Source organism: Uloborus diversus, chromosome 3 (genome assembly GCF_026930045.1).
Source record: "Uloborus diversus isolate 005 chromosome 3, Udiv.v.3.1, whole genome shotgun sequence".
In the NCBI taxonomy this organism is placed as follows: domain Eukaryota; kingdom Metazoa; phylum Arthropoda; class Arachnida; order Araneae; family Uloboridae; genus Uloborus; species Uloborus diversus.
In genome coordinates, this window is record NC_072733.1 from 49,526,245 (window position 1) to 49,547,553 (window position 21,309).

The window sequence follows — 21,309 nt, forward strand, 5'->3', positions numbered from 1 at the left end:
GACAGTCTGTTTTCAATAGGTATACAGGCAATTTTTTATACTTTTAACTTTTTGATCGTCAGAAAAAAAGTCTTTGTGCAGTAGAAATATTATTCTAATCAACGGGGACCGAACCCCATTTAGATAATTAGAGCCAGGAAATGGTCTATTTAAAAAAATAATTGTGTATGTGTGTGTTACTTAGTTGTAAAATAGTTTATTAAAAATGAAATAATAAAATAAAACGGCAAAATTACTGAATAATTATTTGAAAATGGGGTTGATATTACACTAAAAAAATTATAATTTAAAAATGAATAAATAAAAAATAAAATAAAAATGATTTATTAAAAAATTCTAAACAAATTTTCAGAACTTATAAAAATTCTCCACCAAATTCAAAAAATCCCCCTGGAATTTGAAGTAAAGGGGGACATTCCGCCCTAGAAATTGAACCCTATTTCAAACCCTGCTCTCTTAAGCATTTGAAAATGTGCAAATGAGTAAACAAGTACATTTGAATCCGAAGATTTATTCACTACTAAATGCATTTTTAAAATAAATATCTGGTTTAGAAACATGAATTAACAAAATAGTTTAAACTATATTTAGTCATAACTAAAAATAGTTTAGGTTTTTAGATGTACACTGATATTTTTTCAATCACAAGTAAGTGCTTCAATGAAGAAGTGACATTCACATAGAAGTTTAGCAGATGCTCATTTCCAAAAATTGACAGGTTTGAAATTAAATAGTGCTTTTCTTTTCATGTAAAATGGTCATGAAAATTTTTTTTGAGGTCATGAAAAAGTCATGGAATTTTTTTATCTGAATGAAGTATGAACCCTGTAAAATGAGTTGTGTTTTATCATAATGCAGTAGCAAAATAATAATGGATATACTCGGTAAAAACAATTGTATAAACCCAAAAAATTAACTTACAATGTTGCATATCTGTCAAGTGCCTTTAGTTTGTCAATGCTTTTATTTATTCAAATATCATGTTAACATTCAAGAATTTTCAACATTACCCCATTTATTCATGCTCAAACAAGGCTTTATCCCTGTTTGAAAAGAATTGAATTACTTCCCCTGCTCACACACACACGCCACATAATATGAAATATGTAGTGTATAATTATATAGTATGTCCGTTAAAGTTTTGTCACTCTTTTAATTTTGGAACGGCTGCTGCTATCTTTATAAACATGGTGTCTAGGTATAGTAAAGTGGTCATATGCATATGCTACTGAATAAAACTGCCTAAGACGCCATCTGGTAGAAAAAGGCAGAGTTAGAGTTTCTATCTTGAGTACGAATTGAGATAAAGTAAAAAAGTGTGTTACAGAGCATCATCAATTTACTAAGGAAAGATACCTTGTGAACATCAATGCAAAGAATAGAATGCTAAAACCTGCATTTATTTTTCTGTGATTCCCTACACTGGGACATGAGAAGATGATCTGAGCTAGAGAAAGGACATTGTTACAAGCTGTAACAATGTACCTTTATTTGGACATTTTAGTGTAATATTTTACCAGCAAGCTTATTATTTCTCCTTCCGTCCAAGTTTTGTGGTGTCAGAGAAATGAATTCGGGGCGTTTATGTGAAATCACGAAAAATCCAAAAATGCACGTTTTAACTGTTCCATTTTCCACATCCATGTCAATGAGGTGTCTTGCCTCATTTATCAGAAGGACCCATGCTTTCTCGATATTGCTCTACAGCTTTGGAGTTCACTTTTCCTGCCTATCTCATTGCATTTTCGAGATACGAAAGCTAACTCTACAGTTTTCCACAAGATGGCCCTGTGAATGGTCTCATTCGGTAAAACATATCTGATTTACTATACTTAGACACCATGTTTATAGAGATAGCAGCTGCCATTCCAATATTCAGAGGGTGACAAGGAACTTGAGTGGGTATACTGTATGTTTTAAATGAATATACTGTAGAAAATTTGCAAAAAATAAGTGGAAGTTTAATTTTCTTTCAAAGGTATTAAAAGACTTTCTTCCTTTGTATTTTTGTTCTTTAAAAGTTGATTAATGCTTATTAATTTCTAAATGTTCTAACTTTGCCCAAGTTGTTTGACATTTTACTTATTTACTATTTAAAGATGCAAAAAGTGACTAGAATTTAATTTTCTCGTCTACATTAAGTGTAACTTATTTCAGGGTAGCTGGTTCTTATGAATCACTCGATGGAGGAAACTTGTGTGACGCTTTAATTGATTTTACTGGGGGTATAGCTGAGACATTCCAGTTGCAAGAAGAAAAGTATTATGAAGATGAAGACAAAAAACTTGCTTTGTTCAGGACCATGAGATCAGAAATTGATAATCATTCTCTTTTAAGTTGTGCAATCTCTGTAAGTTATTTCTTGTGTATGTTCTTTGGTATAATGCTTAACAACTTTTTGCTTTATGAAACTGAAATTTACATTCATATATATTTGATGTACACAAAAAAGATGTTGTATTATAGAAATGATTACTGATATTTATTCTAGCATTTTAACTATCTCCTGTTGTAAGAATTTTAAGCTTTTATGCTTTATCTTCAATTTATATACAGGGTGTGTCTGAGCAACCCAGCTGTATTTTACTGAATGATAAAAAACAAATACAAATACAAAAGTGACGACCAGCAACAGGCTCTGGGCCCAGCTAGACTGGCCCTAGTCAATTTACAATCCCCAGTGAAGATCAATGGCCCCTCTTAAAACTATCTACTTCCTTGCTCATTACCACCACCTCTTCCGGTAAACTGTTCCAAGCTTCCACTACCCTGCTAAAATAATTTTTCCTAATATCCATGTTAGCCTGAGATTTAAATAGCTTAAAACAATTGTCCTTGTCCTGTTTTCAGTGCTAAACTTCAGCCCCGTAACTTCTTTCATTTTAATAAATTTAAACAACTGAATCATGTCCCCTCGGTCTCTTCTTTGCTCAAGACTGTACATTTTTAGCCTTCTAAGCCTGGAATCGTAGTCTAAGTGAGAAAGTCCATTTATTAGCCTCATAGCCCACCTTTGAACCCTTTCTAATACATTAATATCTTTAAAAGATAAGGAGACCAAAACTGAACAGCATACTCCAAATGAGGTCTTACCAAACTTCTATATAAGGGCAGAAGAACTTCTTTAGATTTGTTTGAAATAGATCTATTGATAAACCCAAGCATCTTATTGGCTTTGTTACTAGCAATGCTGCACTGTTGGCTAAACTTTAAATCCTGACTTATTAAGACCCCCAGATCAGTAACTTTTTCTGCCTGACTAATGACTGAACCTTGCAAAAAATAACTTGTACACTTATTTCCATGGCCTAAATGTAGCATTTGACATTTCCCAACATTAACAGCCAAACCCCATTTATCAGCCCACTCCGTAATATGATCTAGATCCTCTTGCAGCTGATTTGCTTGTTCTTCATTTTCTAGTCCCCATAACTTTGACATAATCAGCAAAACAATTCATTTTCCCAGAAATATTTTTGTGAACATCGTTCATAAAAATAATGAATAAAACAGGCCCTAACACTGATCCTTGAGGAACCCCGCTTAGAACCTCAGTCCAATTAGAATAAGTTCCCTTTACAACTACCCTTTGTTTCCTTCCGGTCAGCCTGTTTTTTACTCAAATGAAAGTTTTCCCTCCTATTCCTATATCAGCTAATTTGCTAAGTAGAGCAACATGCGGTACCTTATCGAAAGCTTTTTGAAAATCAATGTAAACAACATCTACAGGTTTCTTATTGTCCAAAGCCATGGTAACTTTGTCATAGAAATATAATAAATTAGTTGCACAAGATTTACCTTTCCTGAAACTGTACTGAAAACTAGTCAATAGATTATTAGTCTCTAGAAAATTTACTATCTTAATTTTTATCAATATTTCAAAAATTTTGCAAACCACCGAAGTTAGACTCACAGGTCAATAATTTCCCGCACTCTCTTTAGACCCTTTCTTGAAGAGCGGTGTAATGTTAGCCAGCTTCCAGTCTTCTGGCACTGTCCCCGAGTTATAAGAAGCATTGAAAATATTTGCAATTACATCTGCTAATTCCTCCGCACATTCAACTAAAATTTTTGGATAAATATTATCAGCTCCCGGAGCCTTAGTCTCTTTAATTTTTTTCAAATGAAGTAAAACGTCATCCCTGGAAAATACAAAGTCCTCAAGCTGTACTATAGCTTGTGTCTTGTTGGTGTCAACTGTTGAGATACAGTTATCGTTAAAAACACTCGAAAAAAGTTATTAAGAACATTAGCAATATCACTATCGTCCTGAATTAAAATACCGTGCTCATCAACCAGTGGCCCAATATGACTATTTCGAACTTTACCCGAATTAGCGTATGCAAAAGACCTCTTGGGATTCCTGTTTATGTTATCTGCCAGTCTTTGCTCCAACTCTCTCTTCTGAATCCGTACCAAATACTTAAATTTACGCCTTGCCTTACAATATTGGAGCCTATCTGCACTGTGACCAATTTCTCTAAACCTATGAAAAGCAGCTTGCTTGTAATTTAGAGCGTCTTTAGTTTCCCTGGAGAACCACATTGGCCAAATTTTAGTGTTGACACCCTTTCTCCTAAAAGAAACATGATCCCCAACCGTTTTCGCTAGCTTTTCCTTAAACTCTGCCCACTGAAGATTCACATCACTATTGTCCAATCCAGAAGAAAAAACTGCTTTCAAACTCTGCCTAAGTGCCACAAAATCAGTATTTCTGAAATTGGGCACAAACCTAAAATTCTCTACTTTGTGCGTATCAAATTTAATCCCAAACCTAATACTGTTGTGGTCACTGTCTCCAATGTGTTCCCCTACACATAACCTCTGAACAGAACTTTCCATATCACAGAAAACTAGATCCAAAATCACGTCCTGTCGAGTACCCTGAGTTACAATTTGATCTAAAAAACAGTCGCCAATTACTTTCAAGAATTCCTCTTCTCTGCTATTACTATGGTAAAAATTATTCCAATCAATTCCTGGAAAATTAAAATCTCCCATTATAATGACTGACCCCTTGCTTGAAATGTCATTAATAATACTAAACATCTGTTCATCTTGACCCTGGCTTAAGTTGGGTGGCCTATTCTCAGATAGATGACAAATTCTAAGGCATTGCTTACAAATTTGCAACATTTGCCTGCAATCGTTCAGTGTGATTCATGATAAAAACACATTTTTTGTGAACAATTCTTTATGATTCATCCCACCTTCAAGAATCAGTAAAATACAACTCATTAGATGGCCGATATCTTTCTAAATGTTTAAGATATTGAACTGGAATTTTTATCAGTTGCCACATCACTTGGGTTTTAAATTATGAAGGTTATAAGTTGCTATCTCTCGCACATGGACAATGAAAATTTAATTGCTTTAAACATTCATATTTCATCAAATTTTCAATATCTTGTTTTCAAATTTTGGTACAGTGAAGCACCGTTTATACTTTCTCTTTTATACATTTTTAAAATTGGTCCCTGCAAAGTCTTATACACATTAACTTATAACTATTATATACGTTTTTTCGTTGGTACGCTTTTTTCAATACAGTCCCTTCAAAAACGTATAAACAGTGCTCCACTGTATTTTCTTTCTCTTTTTAATGCTGTCCAATTTTCTGAAAGTTTGTTAAGGGGTGACGGAAAGGGGGGGGGGGTTGCCTACAGAAAATTTAATGTTTAGATAAAAATTATTAGTGGAAATTTAAGCAGGTTCATTCAATTCTTTCCTTTCTTATTTTCGTTGCTATACATGAATTTGCAGTAATAGATCTATGTAACAAGTTAATAAATTTTTGATTTTTTTTTAGTATGATTAATTTTGTCATAATTTTTTGAATTAGCTTCTATGTGCTATTTTATTTTCTGTGAAGTTGCAAATTGAAACTAATTTATATTTGTACTTTTATATTAAATAGGAATTTTTTTAATGAAATTACGGAGATGCCTGCTTCATGTGGCTAGCCCTAGTAGCTAGTTATAATAATAACATCTGATGCATATTGAAGTGTAAAATTACTAAGAGCTTTAACTATGAAAATCTTTTTACTATTATTTTTTTGACCCTCCTGGTGGTATTAATGCTGGATACCCCTCATGATTATTACACTTAGAACATATTTTCACTTTGACCACAATAAATAAAAAATAAATTGTAAAAATGAATAAAATAAGCTGATAAGAAAATGGTGTTGATTGCGTAGGAAATTAATGTTTATCACATACTCATGGAGAAGAATACCCTCCACTCCTCCTGTGTACTTGGTGGCCAATTTAAAGACATAACTCCTAGAACCATTGGAGCATTTTGCTGTATACATTTTCATTGTGGGTAAAATGTGTGTTTGTATTTGGTTTGTGCTAAAATAACTTCTTGCATGAAGGACATTGAAAAATCAAAGTGCTTGCTTACTGCAGTGGCATAGCTACACTTTCTGCTGCCCTTTTTGATGGGAAATAGTTGACACTTTAAAGAGTCAAAAGTATTTTAATAAGTTTTTAATAAAAAAAAGAAAAGAAACTTTTTTTTTCCCTTCTTATTTTTCTTGCCAAAAAAAAAAATAGGAATTCAGAGTCCCATCAAAACATTCCAAAAGTTAAGTCAAAATTCGAAATTTTAAGCAGTTTTTAGTAACGCTTATAGAAAAGATGCTTGAAGCTCCCTCCAGATTTTTTTTGTTTTTAAAATTAAAATTAGTTTTATGCATTCTTTGGGGACGATAGGGGTTCGGTACTTCTCAAGGAAATTTTCCGAAACTGAAGTGTTAAAAAAAGCAATTTTAGGCTATCTTTGGATATGTGAAGATACAGTAGAGAACCAATTATCCGGGAAGTTCGGGACCATCGCTGTCCTGGATATCTGAATTTCCCGGTTTTCTGGATCGCTAAAAAGTGCTATTGGCCGTTTGTTTATGAAACATAAATTACTATAATAAATAGTAATACATATTAAAATAAGAAGAAAACAGTTCAGAAATGCTTATTATTGAAAGTTATCCATAAGACCTGAAACCCTCGCATTCATTTTGAAAAGGAAAAAAAAAAAAAACATCCCACTTTTCAATGTTTTAAATTGGAAGAAATTGAAGGGAAGGGCAAGAAACAAGTTTTTGAACGTAAATGTGCGATTTTTCTACTATAGTGTATGAAAGAACTTGTTTTCAGGAACGCAATTTTTTTTAAAAAATTTTTTGTAAAGGTTTAGTGTTTGCGATTACGGTAGTTATTGATAACTATTGCTTTTGTATTAAGTTCATAACAATAGAAATTTGATTTATGAGTCTTGCATTTATCGATTTCTAGATTCCACCATCAACTATCCAAAAAATTCGAAAAACTGGTTTTCGGTGTTTCCCCGCGCTTTTCCGACGTCACTTACGCTCCAAACGGCTTTAATTGGACACTATTCAATAAAATATTGCATTAAAATGTGAAAATATTCATTTCTTTAGTATTCAGTTGGAATAAAACACGATAATTTCAGACTTACGAGTGTACTTTTTAATTCAAGAAAATATTTCAGAAATTTGGCCCCGCGTTAAGGATAACCCTTTGAAGTTCGTTTTTGTGAACATTTTCTCGAGTTATAGATGAGTAATATGGTATTTATTAAGAAGCCGCTCATATTCTTTTAGGTATTTCAAAAAAAAGCTTAATTTTTTCAAAAATTGCCGAAAATGCGTATTTTTTTAAAATGGCGGGAAAATCGGCAAAAGGTTGCCGGTTTTCTGATTTCCCGGTTTTTTGGTTCCCGGATAAAAGGTTCTGCACTGTATTGGGGAAAGTTCAGGGCCGCTGTCTGGAAAGTGTTTCAACAAAACTGAAAACCACGTAAATGTAGACTGTATCTAGTGGTGTAAGGGTCTCCCCTAACTCCAACAAAGACTGTAATTTCCTCCCAAAATATTTTCAACCTTGAAATTAATTTTAGTCTACCTTTGATGACGTTAAAGAGAATAAGAAACGTTCAGCATCTCTCTGGAATTTTTTCGATGCAGAAGTTTCAAAAATGCAATTGTAGGCTACCTTTGGTGGCATAAGTTTCTAAATGTTTCCAAAAATGTTGGGAAATCAGATGGTTTTTCCGTCTTTTCTTGAAACTTTTTGAAAATGACTTTCTAAAACTGCTATTTCAATCGTTGTTTGACGGACAACGTTATGATAGAGAGTTCGGAGGAGGATTTCCCACCTGAAATCTTTTTCGAAACTGATACTTACTTTAAGCTCTTCACTACTGAGAAAAATGATTTGCGGTCTTCCCTCAGGAATTTCTAGAGCTAGCTGTGATGACATTTGGTGATTTTGTGCACATCTGAGAACAATACCTTAAAATTTTCCTGAAGTTTAAGTTTCAAAAACCCAACTTTAAGCTACTTTTGGAGACATTGGATGAGATAGGGATTTTAATGTTCGAAGTTGATGGGCTAAATACACACTTTAGACTATCTTAAATCATTATACAAGAAGGGTCAGGGATTGATTGCCACAGGAATTTTTTGGTATTGAAGTTATAAAAAACTCAATAATTAATATTAAGCTAAAAGATGAGATGTGAAGGGATGGGGTGGGCATTATCCTTTGGAAGTGTTTCGAGACTCAAGACCTAAAACTGCACTTTTGGGCTGTTTGGTGACGTTAAGGGATAGGAAGATTCAGTTGCTCTTTCAGAAAAATTTGACATTTATTGAGGGTTTAACAAAGCAATTTTAAGCTGTCTTTCGTGGGTTAAAATTCTCCGACCTCAAAACACATTTTAAAGCTATATTTGGTCCACTTTAGGCAGCAAAAGGGGTGGGGGTGAAAATGAGCCCCCCAAAACACTGTTTTAGGCTATGTTTGGCCAAACTAAGGGAGGAAGGATGGTAAGTTGCTCTCCTATGGAAATTTTAAAGTCCTGAAAATGCATTTTAAGCTTTGTGACAGTAGGAAGAAGCATAAAGGTTGGGGAAATTTTCCTAATTTAAAGTTTTAGAAACGCAAATTTAGGATCAATTTGGTTTCTCAAAGGGAGATATAACTCCCTTTTGGATTTGTGCTTGAGAGACTCACCTAATGTTGACAAACTCAGAAGTTGCCATTTAAGGTACGAGCAAGACTCACCCCCTCACCTCCCCTAGATCCGGTACTGCTATGTTACCAAATTTGGATGATTCTCTTTTTCACTAATAGAGGTCGAAATGTGAAAGGCTTTGCCTAGAGATCATTTTACTAATTAAAAACCTTTCCTTAAAATGAATGACTAAATGTGAAACTCATTGTATACAGGAATTAGTTGATGTTAATAGAGTGGTACAAGTAATTATTATTCAAGTTATGAATACTTTTTTTTTAACTGAACATAAAATTTGTTCCATCTTAGTGAAAATTTTGTAGTCAATGACCAATCAAAGCAATATTTGAAACAGATATTGCTATCCTGAAAATAGCAAGAAATCGCCCACCATTTGAGACCTCTCTCCTTTTCCCCTTGTTATCACTTTCCTTTTAAAAAAAAGTGCTTTTTTTAAAAAAATTTTATAATATATGGTAGTTTCCTAGGAATTTCTTTAAAATCAAGTAGTAGCTTCATCATATAACGAAAGGTTATGAAATTCATTGTTTTCTCCGTAATAGTTAACCTTAACAGCAAAAAGAAAAAAAAAAACATGGTCTCTTGACTTTACACTACCACCTCCCTCAGACTGTAGCTTTAGACGAAGGAAGAGAAAAAACAAACAATAGTGCTGAGATGTCCACAGGAAGAACACATTTTGCATTAGAGTAATATTATTATTATAGTCGTACTGAAACCTTATAATTCAAACACTTTTTTTTTGTTTTTGCCTCCAGTAACAGATCTCAAGCATGATTTCCTTGTTTGGAAGTTAATTTTTTTTCCTATCAGAAGTGTGCAATTGCCGCCCCCCTAAAAGTGCCGCCCAGAGTGGACCTCCCCCTCTCCCTAGCTACGCCACTGCTTACTGTCAAAATTTTTAATAGGCTGCATCACAAGAAGAAATGGAAGCAAGAACTGAAGTTGGTTTGGTTAAAGGACATGCATATGGAATTACTGCTGTTAAAAAAATCTACATTGGTGAAACATCTCTTATGAGTTTATTTGCTGAAAAAGAAAAGATTTACATGATTCGAATGAGAAATCCATGGGGACAAAAAGAATGGACAGGCCCATTTAGCGACGGGTGAGTAGTTTCAATATTCTTTTTGATTTTATTTTTTTAAAGATTTGCCGGGCAGAAACGTTCTCTTTTGAATTTCAATCAATCTTGATTTCTCTAAATTTAGTTTTTCTTAAGAACTCCAAAAATGTACATGAAAAATATTTTACATGGTTCTGTTCAGCCTTGAGGTGCCCCTATAAATGCTTTGCAACAGGCACCCATACCTCAAAATGCACCATAGCTTTGAGGAGAAAGAGTTCTTTAAACTGTGAGTTTATGGCTAGGGGAGGAAAAGGGTGAAATCTGTGACATCGCCCATTTCTATTTTAAAGAAAAACATTTAAAAGTTTCAAATAATTTGTTTTAAATGTTTATAGATTTATTTATTTATTTTTATCCTATGTTAATTTTTAAATGAGAAAAGCTCTATTTTCTTCAGATGATTTTGTTTTTTATGCTCATTGATTTTATTTCATAATGAAAAACATCAATGCAGATTTCAATTAATTCTTAGTTAAGTTTACATTTTAAAAGATTAAATTTTACCTGCTTATAAGTACTTTTTATTCATTAAGTAGCAATAACATTTAAAGCAGCACATTTCAAATTCTGAAATAGTACTGTATTTAGTTGCTCGTTCATGTGGATGTTTAATTACTATTGTACATTTAGTTTTTTTTTTTTTTTTTTTGTAACCTTAGTCTTATTTCATGCAACCTTAGTCTTTCATGTAAACCTTAGTCTTATTTCATGCAACATAAGTACATACACAATCAATATTATTATTATGCTGACAAATGTTTATGTGTCTTTAAAACACATTGTCGAAGTTTGAAATTAAAAAATAAAATATATTCTATAATGTAGTGCTTTGTTTCTGAACTACAAGTACAGTGAAACCTGTGCATAACGATACTGTCTATAACAATAAACCTGTCTATAACAATAACCTGTCTATAACAATATTTTTTTAGGTCCCAACAGTATCGTTGTAGACAGGTTTTACTGTATATGTTTATGTGAAATAGCATGGCAAGGGAAAGGCAAAGTATGGTGATAATGAGAGAAGGGGTTCAAAAATAATGTTAAAAAATTGACATCATATATGGACAGCCCCTACGAATTTGTAAGAGATGCTTAGTCTTCAACTCACTTAATTTTTTCTTGCTGTTATGTACTCAGTCTATAGTTCAGTAAAAGTTAGTTATTTTGAAATTATTTGTACCCCCAACCCAGAAGGTCAAGCAAGATGAGTAATATTACACTTATCTTTTTCTTTTCATATCAGAGGGATTTTATTGCAATTATCTTTTATTGAATTAATTTATGTGTGTGTTTGATGAATAAGATTTTTTTTAGCCTTGAGTGATCTAGTTTAATCGACCAAATTGAAAGTAAATAATACCTTTATAACTCCAACCTATATAACGCAATTCTCTATAAACTGCTCATCTTTTCAGAAGTAAACAGCAGTTTGGCAGTTCAAAAAAGTCCTCTGTTCTGCCTTGTAAAGATAAAAATAGTAAAGCAAGTTAAAATTTGAAACAATTTTTCACCTTTCCATCTTCATTCAAAGCTTTTAAATTATTAGTATTCACAGTAAAAAAGTATCAGATTGTTCTTGCAAATGCAGGTGTTATGCAAACCAAGACACTAGCAGAAGTTCAGGATAATATACTTTCTTTTGATAGTGAAACACATTTATTTGTCACTGACAATACATACACATATTATTTTGTATAATTAGTGCTTTAATACTCATTACAGTTAAAACTTATTTTAAAGTACAAATATAGAGATATATTCTGAATATTAGTTTCAAAATTTGTGAATTGATCTATATAACGCAAAAACCAGTGTAATGCAAAAGCTTTGGTCCCGAGGTGTGCGTTATAACAGTCTTCTACTATATTATGATTTTCGCAGCAGGTGTAAGTGAAGGAAGTAGAACCTTCATGTAAAAATCAGAGCTTTTTTTCGCTTCATGTAGCAATTTGGGGCTTGCTCTAAACTAGCGTCTTTTGAACCTTTGAAAGAATTGTTATCTTTCATGCAGAAACTTCATGTGTGTACCCATGTTTGTTTTACTTAAAATGTGTAATTTTTGTGTTAGTACTGAATTTTTATTCTGTGGTTCAGAATAAAAGAGTTAATATGTTGCCATGGCTAGTCGATCAGTTTTTTAAATTTTATGAAACATCCCATGTAGATAAATTTTGTATGAATCAAAGCTTTCATAGTAGCAGGAAAATATGTGTGTGCAAAAAAGATTGAAATAAAGAGAATAATTATTTTTCTCTTTTATAAAATTATAAATTAAGATAAAGTACTTGATGTAAATTGTTTGATTTTAATTATATGTTTAATGCTAAGTTAGGAAGTTTTACTTTAATAGAGAGCAAGATGAAATCCATCAGTTTGGGACAGCATAAGCTGTTAACAGTTCAGCTAAATATATCTATATACAGTATGGAACCACAAATCTGGAACGTTCAGGACCACAACCTTTACGAATTTTGGAATTTTCTAAAGTTTAGATCCTGCCTTAAAAAATAGCAAATTATTGCATCTTGCATTTTTTAGCATGATTCTTCAAGTTTTGCTAATGTTCACCCCAAATATCGCACTCCCCTTCATCAAGATCAGTGAAAGCATACTTTGATATGCTAAAGAAAAAAAGATCTGTAGATGTTGCATATTATATTATACATTTTAATGCAGATACACGTAATAAATAAATCATATTTATACCAGAGAATAGTTGTAGATTTTTGCTCAATGTACTTTGTATTTATACTGATGAGAAAATAAAAAAAAAAAAAGCATTGTAAATGAAAACGGATACTAAAAGACTGTTGCCGAATTGCTGCAAAATGCTTATATTAAGCATGACATGTGGTATCAAAAAAATGTAGGAGTGATCAGTGAAAGTATTGTGTTTTCAACTAGCAATAGCTGAGCTGAAGCAATTTTTTGCTTTTGAAAAAAATTAAAACTTTTTGTGATCATTTTTTTCTATTTTTACAAAGTAAAGGATGTATTGTATTCGCGAAAAAATTTTCACTCAAATATTGGCCTAAATTTCCATTTTGCGCACCCCCAATTGAATGTTGAGTTGTTTTTTCAACTCGAACACACCACACCTGCATATTAGGGTGGGCTGAAAAAAAGATAGTTTCGAGAAGCGACTTCTTATAGCAAAAAGAAGTTGTGTATTGCCATCCTAAACATGGAAAAAATAATGAAAAAAATTTATATTTTTGTCTTTAGATCGCGCATTTGCAGCAAAGTTTGAATAAAAGGTAAAAAATGATCAATTTTCAAATATTTTTATAAAAATTCAAGTGTTCAAAATTTTTGTTCTAATCCCGTTCAAATGCTTCCTTTTAATAGTCTTCTAATATATCTTTAAAAATATTTACATTCCTTTACAGTTTTTAGTTTGCCACAAAGTTACGTGAAATCAACCAAAATCGACGTTTTTAGCTTAGTTTGTCTATTGCAGTATTTCTTTTTTTAGATCCCAGTTATGTATTTTTTACAGTAAATATGCACTATATAGCTCTTTACTGGAACTGCAATTATACTGTGTATACATTAACAACCCAGAACGCACCCCAAGTAGGTGGTTGCACTTGTGTTCCTCCCTGGAATTCCCGAGAAAACTGGACTTACTAACAAAACTTATACATTTGAAAAGTAAGTCTGCATAGTGCATATTTACTGTAAAAAAATACATAACTGGGATCTAAAAAAAATACTGCAATATACAAAATAAGCTAAAAACGTCGATTTTGGTTGATTTCACGTAACTTTGTGGCAAACTAAAAACTGTAAAGGAATGTAAATATTTTTAAAGATATATTAAAAGACTATTAAAAGGAAGCATTTGAACGGGATTAGAACAAAAATTTTGAACACTTGAATTTTTTAAAAATATTTGAAAATTGACCACTTTTTACCTTTTTTTCAAACTTTGCTGCCAATGCGCAATCTGAAGACAAAAATATTAATTTATTTCGTTATTTTTTCCATATTTAGGATGGCAATATACAACTTTTTTTTGCTATTAGAAGTTGCTTATCAAAAATTTCCTTTTTTCGACCCACCCAACTGCATATATACCCATGAATGTATGGACGTCCGAAACATCTATTTTGACTAGAGGTAGGCAATGTCATTCTTTTTAATGATCTGTTCATCAGAGGATCGTTCATTCTTCTGATCCGTTGTTTAACTCGTTTATTTGAACGACTTCGTACAGTTGAAATAGCTGCAGGTGATCTCTTTGCACTACATACCCACGTGCATTAAATACGTTCTATGAGATCAGTAATATTCTTTGAATGAAAGATAACTAAAATTATCTAAAACTAATGAAAATATGCAGATGAAAAATGAGTAATAAAAAGAACTTTATTCAGGTTTAGATGCATAAGGCAATTATAGTTCATTTTTTAACATGCTTTTATTAGCTTCACTTGTATGTTTGTGAGTAACTCTCCTTTGGACTAAGAGCTAGTGGCTTATTACTCTTAGTACATTCCACCACTTTATGAGCGTTCATGGCCGAGCGGTCTGAGGCACGGGTCTTCGCTGACGTCCACCTCCGGAAATCATTGGGCGTGCGTTCTAATCCCGTCTACACCGAAATTAAATTTATAATCTTGCAACTCAATTTTCGCCCACTTTTTGTGATCGGATTCTTTTAAAATTTGGAATGCAACCTCAGACCCGATGACAATACAATATTCTATAGTCAAATTCATTTATTAACGATAAGTTATTAGTTTATTCTAATGAACACGCTTTTATTAGCTTAACTTGTATGTTTGTGGGTCCAACTTTCCTTTGGACAAATAGCCAGTAGCTTAATAGAATTACTTACAACGTACAAATCAGAGCAGCGAAGTGTAATCCTGCTCTCTTCCTCTTGTTGCATGTCACGCTATTTTTCACAAGCATATTATTTTAAAAATGTGTGATGTTCCTCTTGTTACCTTCTCCCTTCCCTTATCGCAAATTAAAACAATTTTCCAAGCCCCCTCAAAGCATCACATCATTTGCGGACGTTCCATTTGTATGTAGTTTACAATGCAAAACTTTATTTTTAAACTCTGAAACTGAAGTAGAAAAATCAAATCGATCACACAGAAATAAATTGGTGAAACAGAACAATGAACAACCGAAAAATGAAAATTCAAAATTGAATGTCCAATTAAAGGAAAGAATGAGGTGGGTTTAGCTGGCACAATTTTACTAAATATATTGGTTCAATTTTCGACTGCTGGAGTCAAATATCAGGTTCAGAATCTAGTCTATTTATTTTTGCAGAGTAATAGTCCAGTCATCTGGTAGTTTTACCTGGAAAGTTTTCCGGGAGTTTTGAAAATTGGTAATTTTATAGATTTTGATGTGCTCTTTTCGGATTTTCACTTTGCCACCTCGTATCTTTACCGCTCGCGCCTCCATATTGAAAAAATCGTGTCTAAAGCGGTATTTTGAGGATATCTCCGTTCTGACTTATTTTACAATAAAAACATATTTTACAAACATAAACTAGAGAAAATATCCCACAATTTATGTCATAACATTTTTTCGTAAAATAAATAGTTTCGATGTACGAGCGCCGCAAAGTTTTATTTAACATGCGTTATCTCAGAATAAGTCGTACCCACACTACTTTGAAGTTTAGTTATCATAACACATCAAGGAAACGCAGAGTTTAATTAAAAAGACTATAGTATAAACACAATTCAATCGATTTACAAGTTAATTTACTAACTGCATAAAAACTCAAAATCCACAAACTAAAATTCTTTTTGTGGTATAAATGAGCGACGGAGCAATACAGAAGCTAAATTCCATTTCAGTCATTTCTTCCTATCTGCACTAAAACACCGACTCTTCCAACCAGCCACCATGTGGATTCCCCCTCTCTCCCTTTCTGAAATTTCGACCGTTAGAACTCAATAGAATATTTTAGTCTGCGTCATCAGTATACTACTTAATTGTTGTAGGCGAAGAGGTAGATCTTCTTATTCTTTCAACAGCTGTATCTAAGCGATCAAACGTATAGAAAGGAAAAATTTCGCAACAAATATATACAACTGACAGTAAGACAGCCGCAGATCATATTTTATTCTTGCATGCTTTTGGTGGCTGTGATATAACATGTGCCCTTTTCAATCAAGGAAAAACGAAATTTTTTAATGTACTTCGAAAAAATCCAAATTTAAGCGAGTCTATTACAGCATTCAAAAATCCAAATGCTGATCCAGAGATCATTGCTAAAGCTGGAAAACTTTCTTCTTAACTTATGCGGTTACAGTGAAGTGAAAAGTAAAAAAAAGCAAGAAAAACATGATTTTAAACGTGTTGGATATAATTTAGGTGTTATAGAGTTAATAGCCTACAGCTAAGCTGAAAATTAGGCAACTTATTTCCAACTGAATTTTGAGGGAGTGGTCTGCCCGAAGAAAATAAAACATGAATCACTTTTTAACACTGAAAAACATTTATTTAACATGTATTATAAAATAGTTACATTACAATAGTTTAGTCCTCCAAAGAATATTAAATTATGCTAGGTCAAAAAGATCTTACAATAAGTCCATGCAGATGTCAAAAGTCCTGTCGACGTTCCACAGTGAATTCCCCACAGGTAGAAGGACGGCATCGCAATTTCCCCATAATTGCACGCAGGTCAGTTCATACCTCAGGAGTCAAATTCACCATATCCAGGAAAATATCGAAGATGGACTCGATCCTTTTCTTTGCTTTGAAGACCAAACAACCCACTTAAATTGGACTATAACTTTTCACTTTTATGAACGTCATAACAGCACGCGCTTCCAAAACTGAGGACATCAATGACGAATCATTCAGAAAAAATCAGACCTCACCTGAGAGGCCAGTAGCAAAAACTTATGAGGACATGGATGAACACATACACAAACAACACAAAACGAGAAGACAAGTGAGAGAGCAGATCGAGCTACGGCCGGTCCGAGTATTTATGGCCAGATCTGACCGTGCTCGTAACAATGTGACGTTACCTTATTTGAATATTGCAAGAACAGCTCAACCCAGGAAAACACAGCTTGCAGGTTGCACAATTCTTATTTAATTCGATATTCAGCACCCAACACCTCAACATGGTTATCTTATGTGATCGACATGTGCTTTGTCGGAAGTTTTACCGACTTCTGCCGAATGACGGCAACCAATCATAGCGTGCCACATATTTTTCCGAACACTTCCGATTCAAACTCAAACATTTGAGTGTCGGTGGCAGGTGGATGGGATTTCCCGTGCAAGGTTTTTCCCGGAATGGCAAAAGGTAAGTTACAATTTTTTTTATTTTTAAACAATATTGGTGAAATCCTTCAAGAAACAAAAATAAAGGCATTTAGCCCAACAAAACGCAACAAAAATAAAGGCATTTAGCCCAACAAAACGCCTACAGATATGAATGCTTTGTAAAATCCGCATATAAAAGTAAATTTAATATTTTGTCTCTACCTCCAACAGAAGCAGCAGCAAGACAACATTCTTTATGATCCTAGCACCAGATTTAGCAGTGGTGTGGAGATGAAAAAAACCCAGAGCTGTGTGTGCGTGTGTAGGGGGTGGAAAAGAAATAAGAATTGGTTAATTTCTCTGTTATGACGCTCGAATATCCAGCTCCACAATCCTTACAAAGACTTATTTCTTGCAAATGCAAAAAAGGATGTCAAAACGCCTGTGGATGCAGAAAAGCCGGGTTAAAATGCTCCGTTATGTGTACTAATTGTACAGGTGGTAATTGTGGGAATTCGTAAAGTTCATCACATGATGGCGGTGAAGAGGAAGAAACGGAGACGGTTTTCGAGCAAACGAATGATGCAATAGAAAACTAAGAAGCTCATGATGAATTTGATGATCCCATCGCAGATGATACCGAAAAAATTGCATGACGTCTCAACAGGGGCGGATACAGGATTTCATTTTAGGGGGGGGGGGGGTCATGCTCAAGAACGTAGTCTTACGTACAAAAATTTCTTCTACGAACAACAGCTATAACCATCTGTAAAAACTCTTCAAATATACAAATAAAAATCATTGAAATAATAAAAGCTGTTCAAATATGCTTACAAAAATCATCGAAATCATTGATAAAAGTTAATTTAAAAGTTTTTAATTAAAATAATTTTTCAGTTTGAGAATGTAAGCCGAAAATTTTCAGATGACACTTCAGAAGAAATGACTACTCAGTTTTCGGAAATTTTGGATCACAAAACCCCTGGTTGATTAAATATTTGTATAGTACTAGACACATATCCATCTTAGATTATAAATTTGCATGATACTCGACACATCCATCTTGTATGCAGAAAAATAACATCACTTAAAATAATAGTAAAACAACGTTTAAAATAAAAGTAAATAATAGTAAAATAATGTTTAAAATAAAAGTAAAACATGTGGCGAAAATCTAATTAAAAAAATTAAATGTTCTTTAAATATAATTCGGACTTGATAAATTACTGCCCGACTGATTAATTCCAATTGTGAATATTGGAGGTTGACAAAGACATCGCAGTCTCAGAGTCTGATACATGAACTCCAGATGTGTTTCCATCCGGTTTCATCAGTTTTTTCAACAGTCCAAAAAAAGATACTACACTGCTTTGTCACCCGAGCGCTTCAGTGTGTTTGTAATAGGTGAGGGGTTCCCAAAGTGGGTGCCGCAAGGAGGGGCGAGGGGTGCTGCAAGCTGTCCATATTTTCAATATGCGTGTATAATTGAAATAGATTTGGGTGCCGTGAAAAAATTTTAATTTGTCAAAGAGTGCCGTGAGTCGGAATAAATTGGGAACCCCTGTTATATGTAGTTTTTTCTAACAAATGCGGTTTTTTCGACAGTGCTTTCGTCTAATACGGTGGGCTAGTTTGAGACCCTTGGTAAAATGAGGTTTTGAGCTAACATGACACTCAAATTTTACATTTTCTGCACGATACTAAATCCAAAACACTGATTTAAATTAATTAACAATTTACAGCACATTTAAAAATAAACTCAGCACGTCTAAAAACGAAACTATCTAAAAATTACAACAGAAAGAAATTATAATCTATAGAGACTTTACATAAAATAAAACATTTACACACTCAAAGGTTTTATCAATTGAAGCGATGCATGCAGCTTTGGATACAGTTTTAACCATACAACTGTGTCCTATCATTGATTAAATTTGTTGCAAAAAAAAAATCGATCGGGCGTCAGACACTTCTTTGTTGCTTTTCATTATACTGGCTCCTGAACACAGCGCCACAGACTAACTGTCTTAAAAAAAGCCTTTTTACTGACTACATATTTCAAATACATATATTATAAATGACAGTTAATACTCCCCCCCCCCCAGCCCCGAAAAAAAAAAAGAATTCGAAAACTATTTACTGTTTCTTATGCGGTTTTGGTCCGGCTTTTTTTTTTTTTTCAAGCAGTCATGTTCACTACTTTAATGCAATGAACCTCAAAACAGATTACGAAGTTTTGTGTTAGCAGATTTTGATGGGGGGGGGGATCATGACTCCCATGATCCCCCCTCCTTGTATGCACTTTTTACGGTTTCGATCAAATTTTTTATTTTTTCCAGCAAACATTCTTATACTGTTGCGGGTTGCGGAGGTAGGGGACCCCATGACCCCCCACCCCCTTGTATCCGCCACTTCGTCTCAATCGATACTGAAGACAATGAACCGGTGTAACTTCTGGTCCATCAAAAACATCTACGCAAAAATACTGTTAAATAACACTTTTCGGCGCTCTTACGCCTAAATTATTTATTTTGCAAAAAGAAAAAATGTTATGAGATAAATTGTAGGAAATTTTTTCTTGTTTAATTTTGAATGCAAATTAATATATATAATGCATAAATTAATGTTGTATATGATTTTTTTTTGTCGCAAAATAAGTCGGAAAGGAGATATCGTCAAAATACCACTTTTAGAAGCCATTTTTTCAATATGGCCGCGCGAGCGGCAAAGATACGAGGTGGCAAAGTGGAAATTCGAAAAGAGCACATCAAAATCTATAAAATATCCAATTTTCAAAATTCCCGGAAAACTTTCCAGGTAACCCCCTTTTTTCGACCAAATGACTGGATATCTTGCAGAGTAATTTAGTTTTGCAGAGATACTTTTTGAGCATGTTTTGACCCTTTTTTGAACTTGGACGCTTGTCCTCTTTTTTTTTTATTTTTGAACACTTTAAAACACACTTTTTGTAACTGTCTCCACCTGTCTGAATTTTGTAACTGTCTCCCACCTGATTTCTGAAAACACTTTTCAGAACTTTTATTTGGCTCAGCACACGTTTTTACATCTTGGGAATGCATTTGAGAATTTTTTGAACACTGAGACTCGTCGTCCTTTCTCTTCTTTTAGAACACATTATAGACAGTTTCTGCTACACTTTTTACAGTGCTTGGACCACTCCTTTGATTATACCTGTAGTTTTTGCTGTTAACTTTACCGCAATATCGAGGGGCAGCTGTCAGTTGTCGTTGGCAATGGACGGTCTTCGATCAGGTAATGCCGTCCTTTTTTCTGGCATTCTCGACATCAACTGACGGCGATTCATTGAACGAAATTCCTAGTAGTATCATGTTCAGACATTCTACTGATTGGTAGTTAAAGTATGAGGTGGAAATTATATTTGCACGAAAGAAAGCAATGTTTTCACTTTCTTTTTAACGGAACAAATTCAGAACACTTTTTCTGAATGAAAGTCTTCCAAGCATGTTTCCAGTGTGTACTGGGAATTTGAGTGTGGGTGGCTGCATGATCTAACAGCATTGTATCTCGAGATGACGGAGTGTTCAAAGGATAATTCAACACTTTGCTGGGGAAAATTTTGGTTTTCAAATGTACGAGCATTATTAATAGTCATGTCACATGTTCAAAACTTTTTTCCCCCAAAACATGTGGTGGGCCCCCTACTAAGGCTTGGTGGACCCCCAAGGGATCAACAGGCCACATTTGGGAAGCCCTGCTCTAAGGTAATATTATCATTAAATTGGCGTAAAAGGAAGTCATTTGAGGCACACATCAGCTCGCATTTTGTAAAGGTTCTGGGTTTCTTATCTTCAAGATTTCAGGATTTCGAT

At 33.6% G+C, this 21,309-nt stretch overlaps 1 protein-coding gene across 1 annotated transcript in view; it reads left to right on the plus strand.

Annotated features, from left to right (window-relative positions):
* LOC129218354 (calpain-5-like) overlaps positions 1-21,309 on the plus strand; it is a 137,119-nt gene that overhangs the window by 32,948 nt on the left and 82,862 nt on the right. Inside the window, exons 5-6 of the mRNA XM_054852598.1 lie at positions 2,158-2,350; positions 9,978-10,177. Of these exons, the coding sequence (XP_054708573.1) occupies positions 2,158-2,350; positions 9,978-10,177 (393 nt within the window). The remainder of the gene's footprint in view (positions 1-2,157; positions 2,351-9,977; positions 10,178-21,309) is intronic.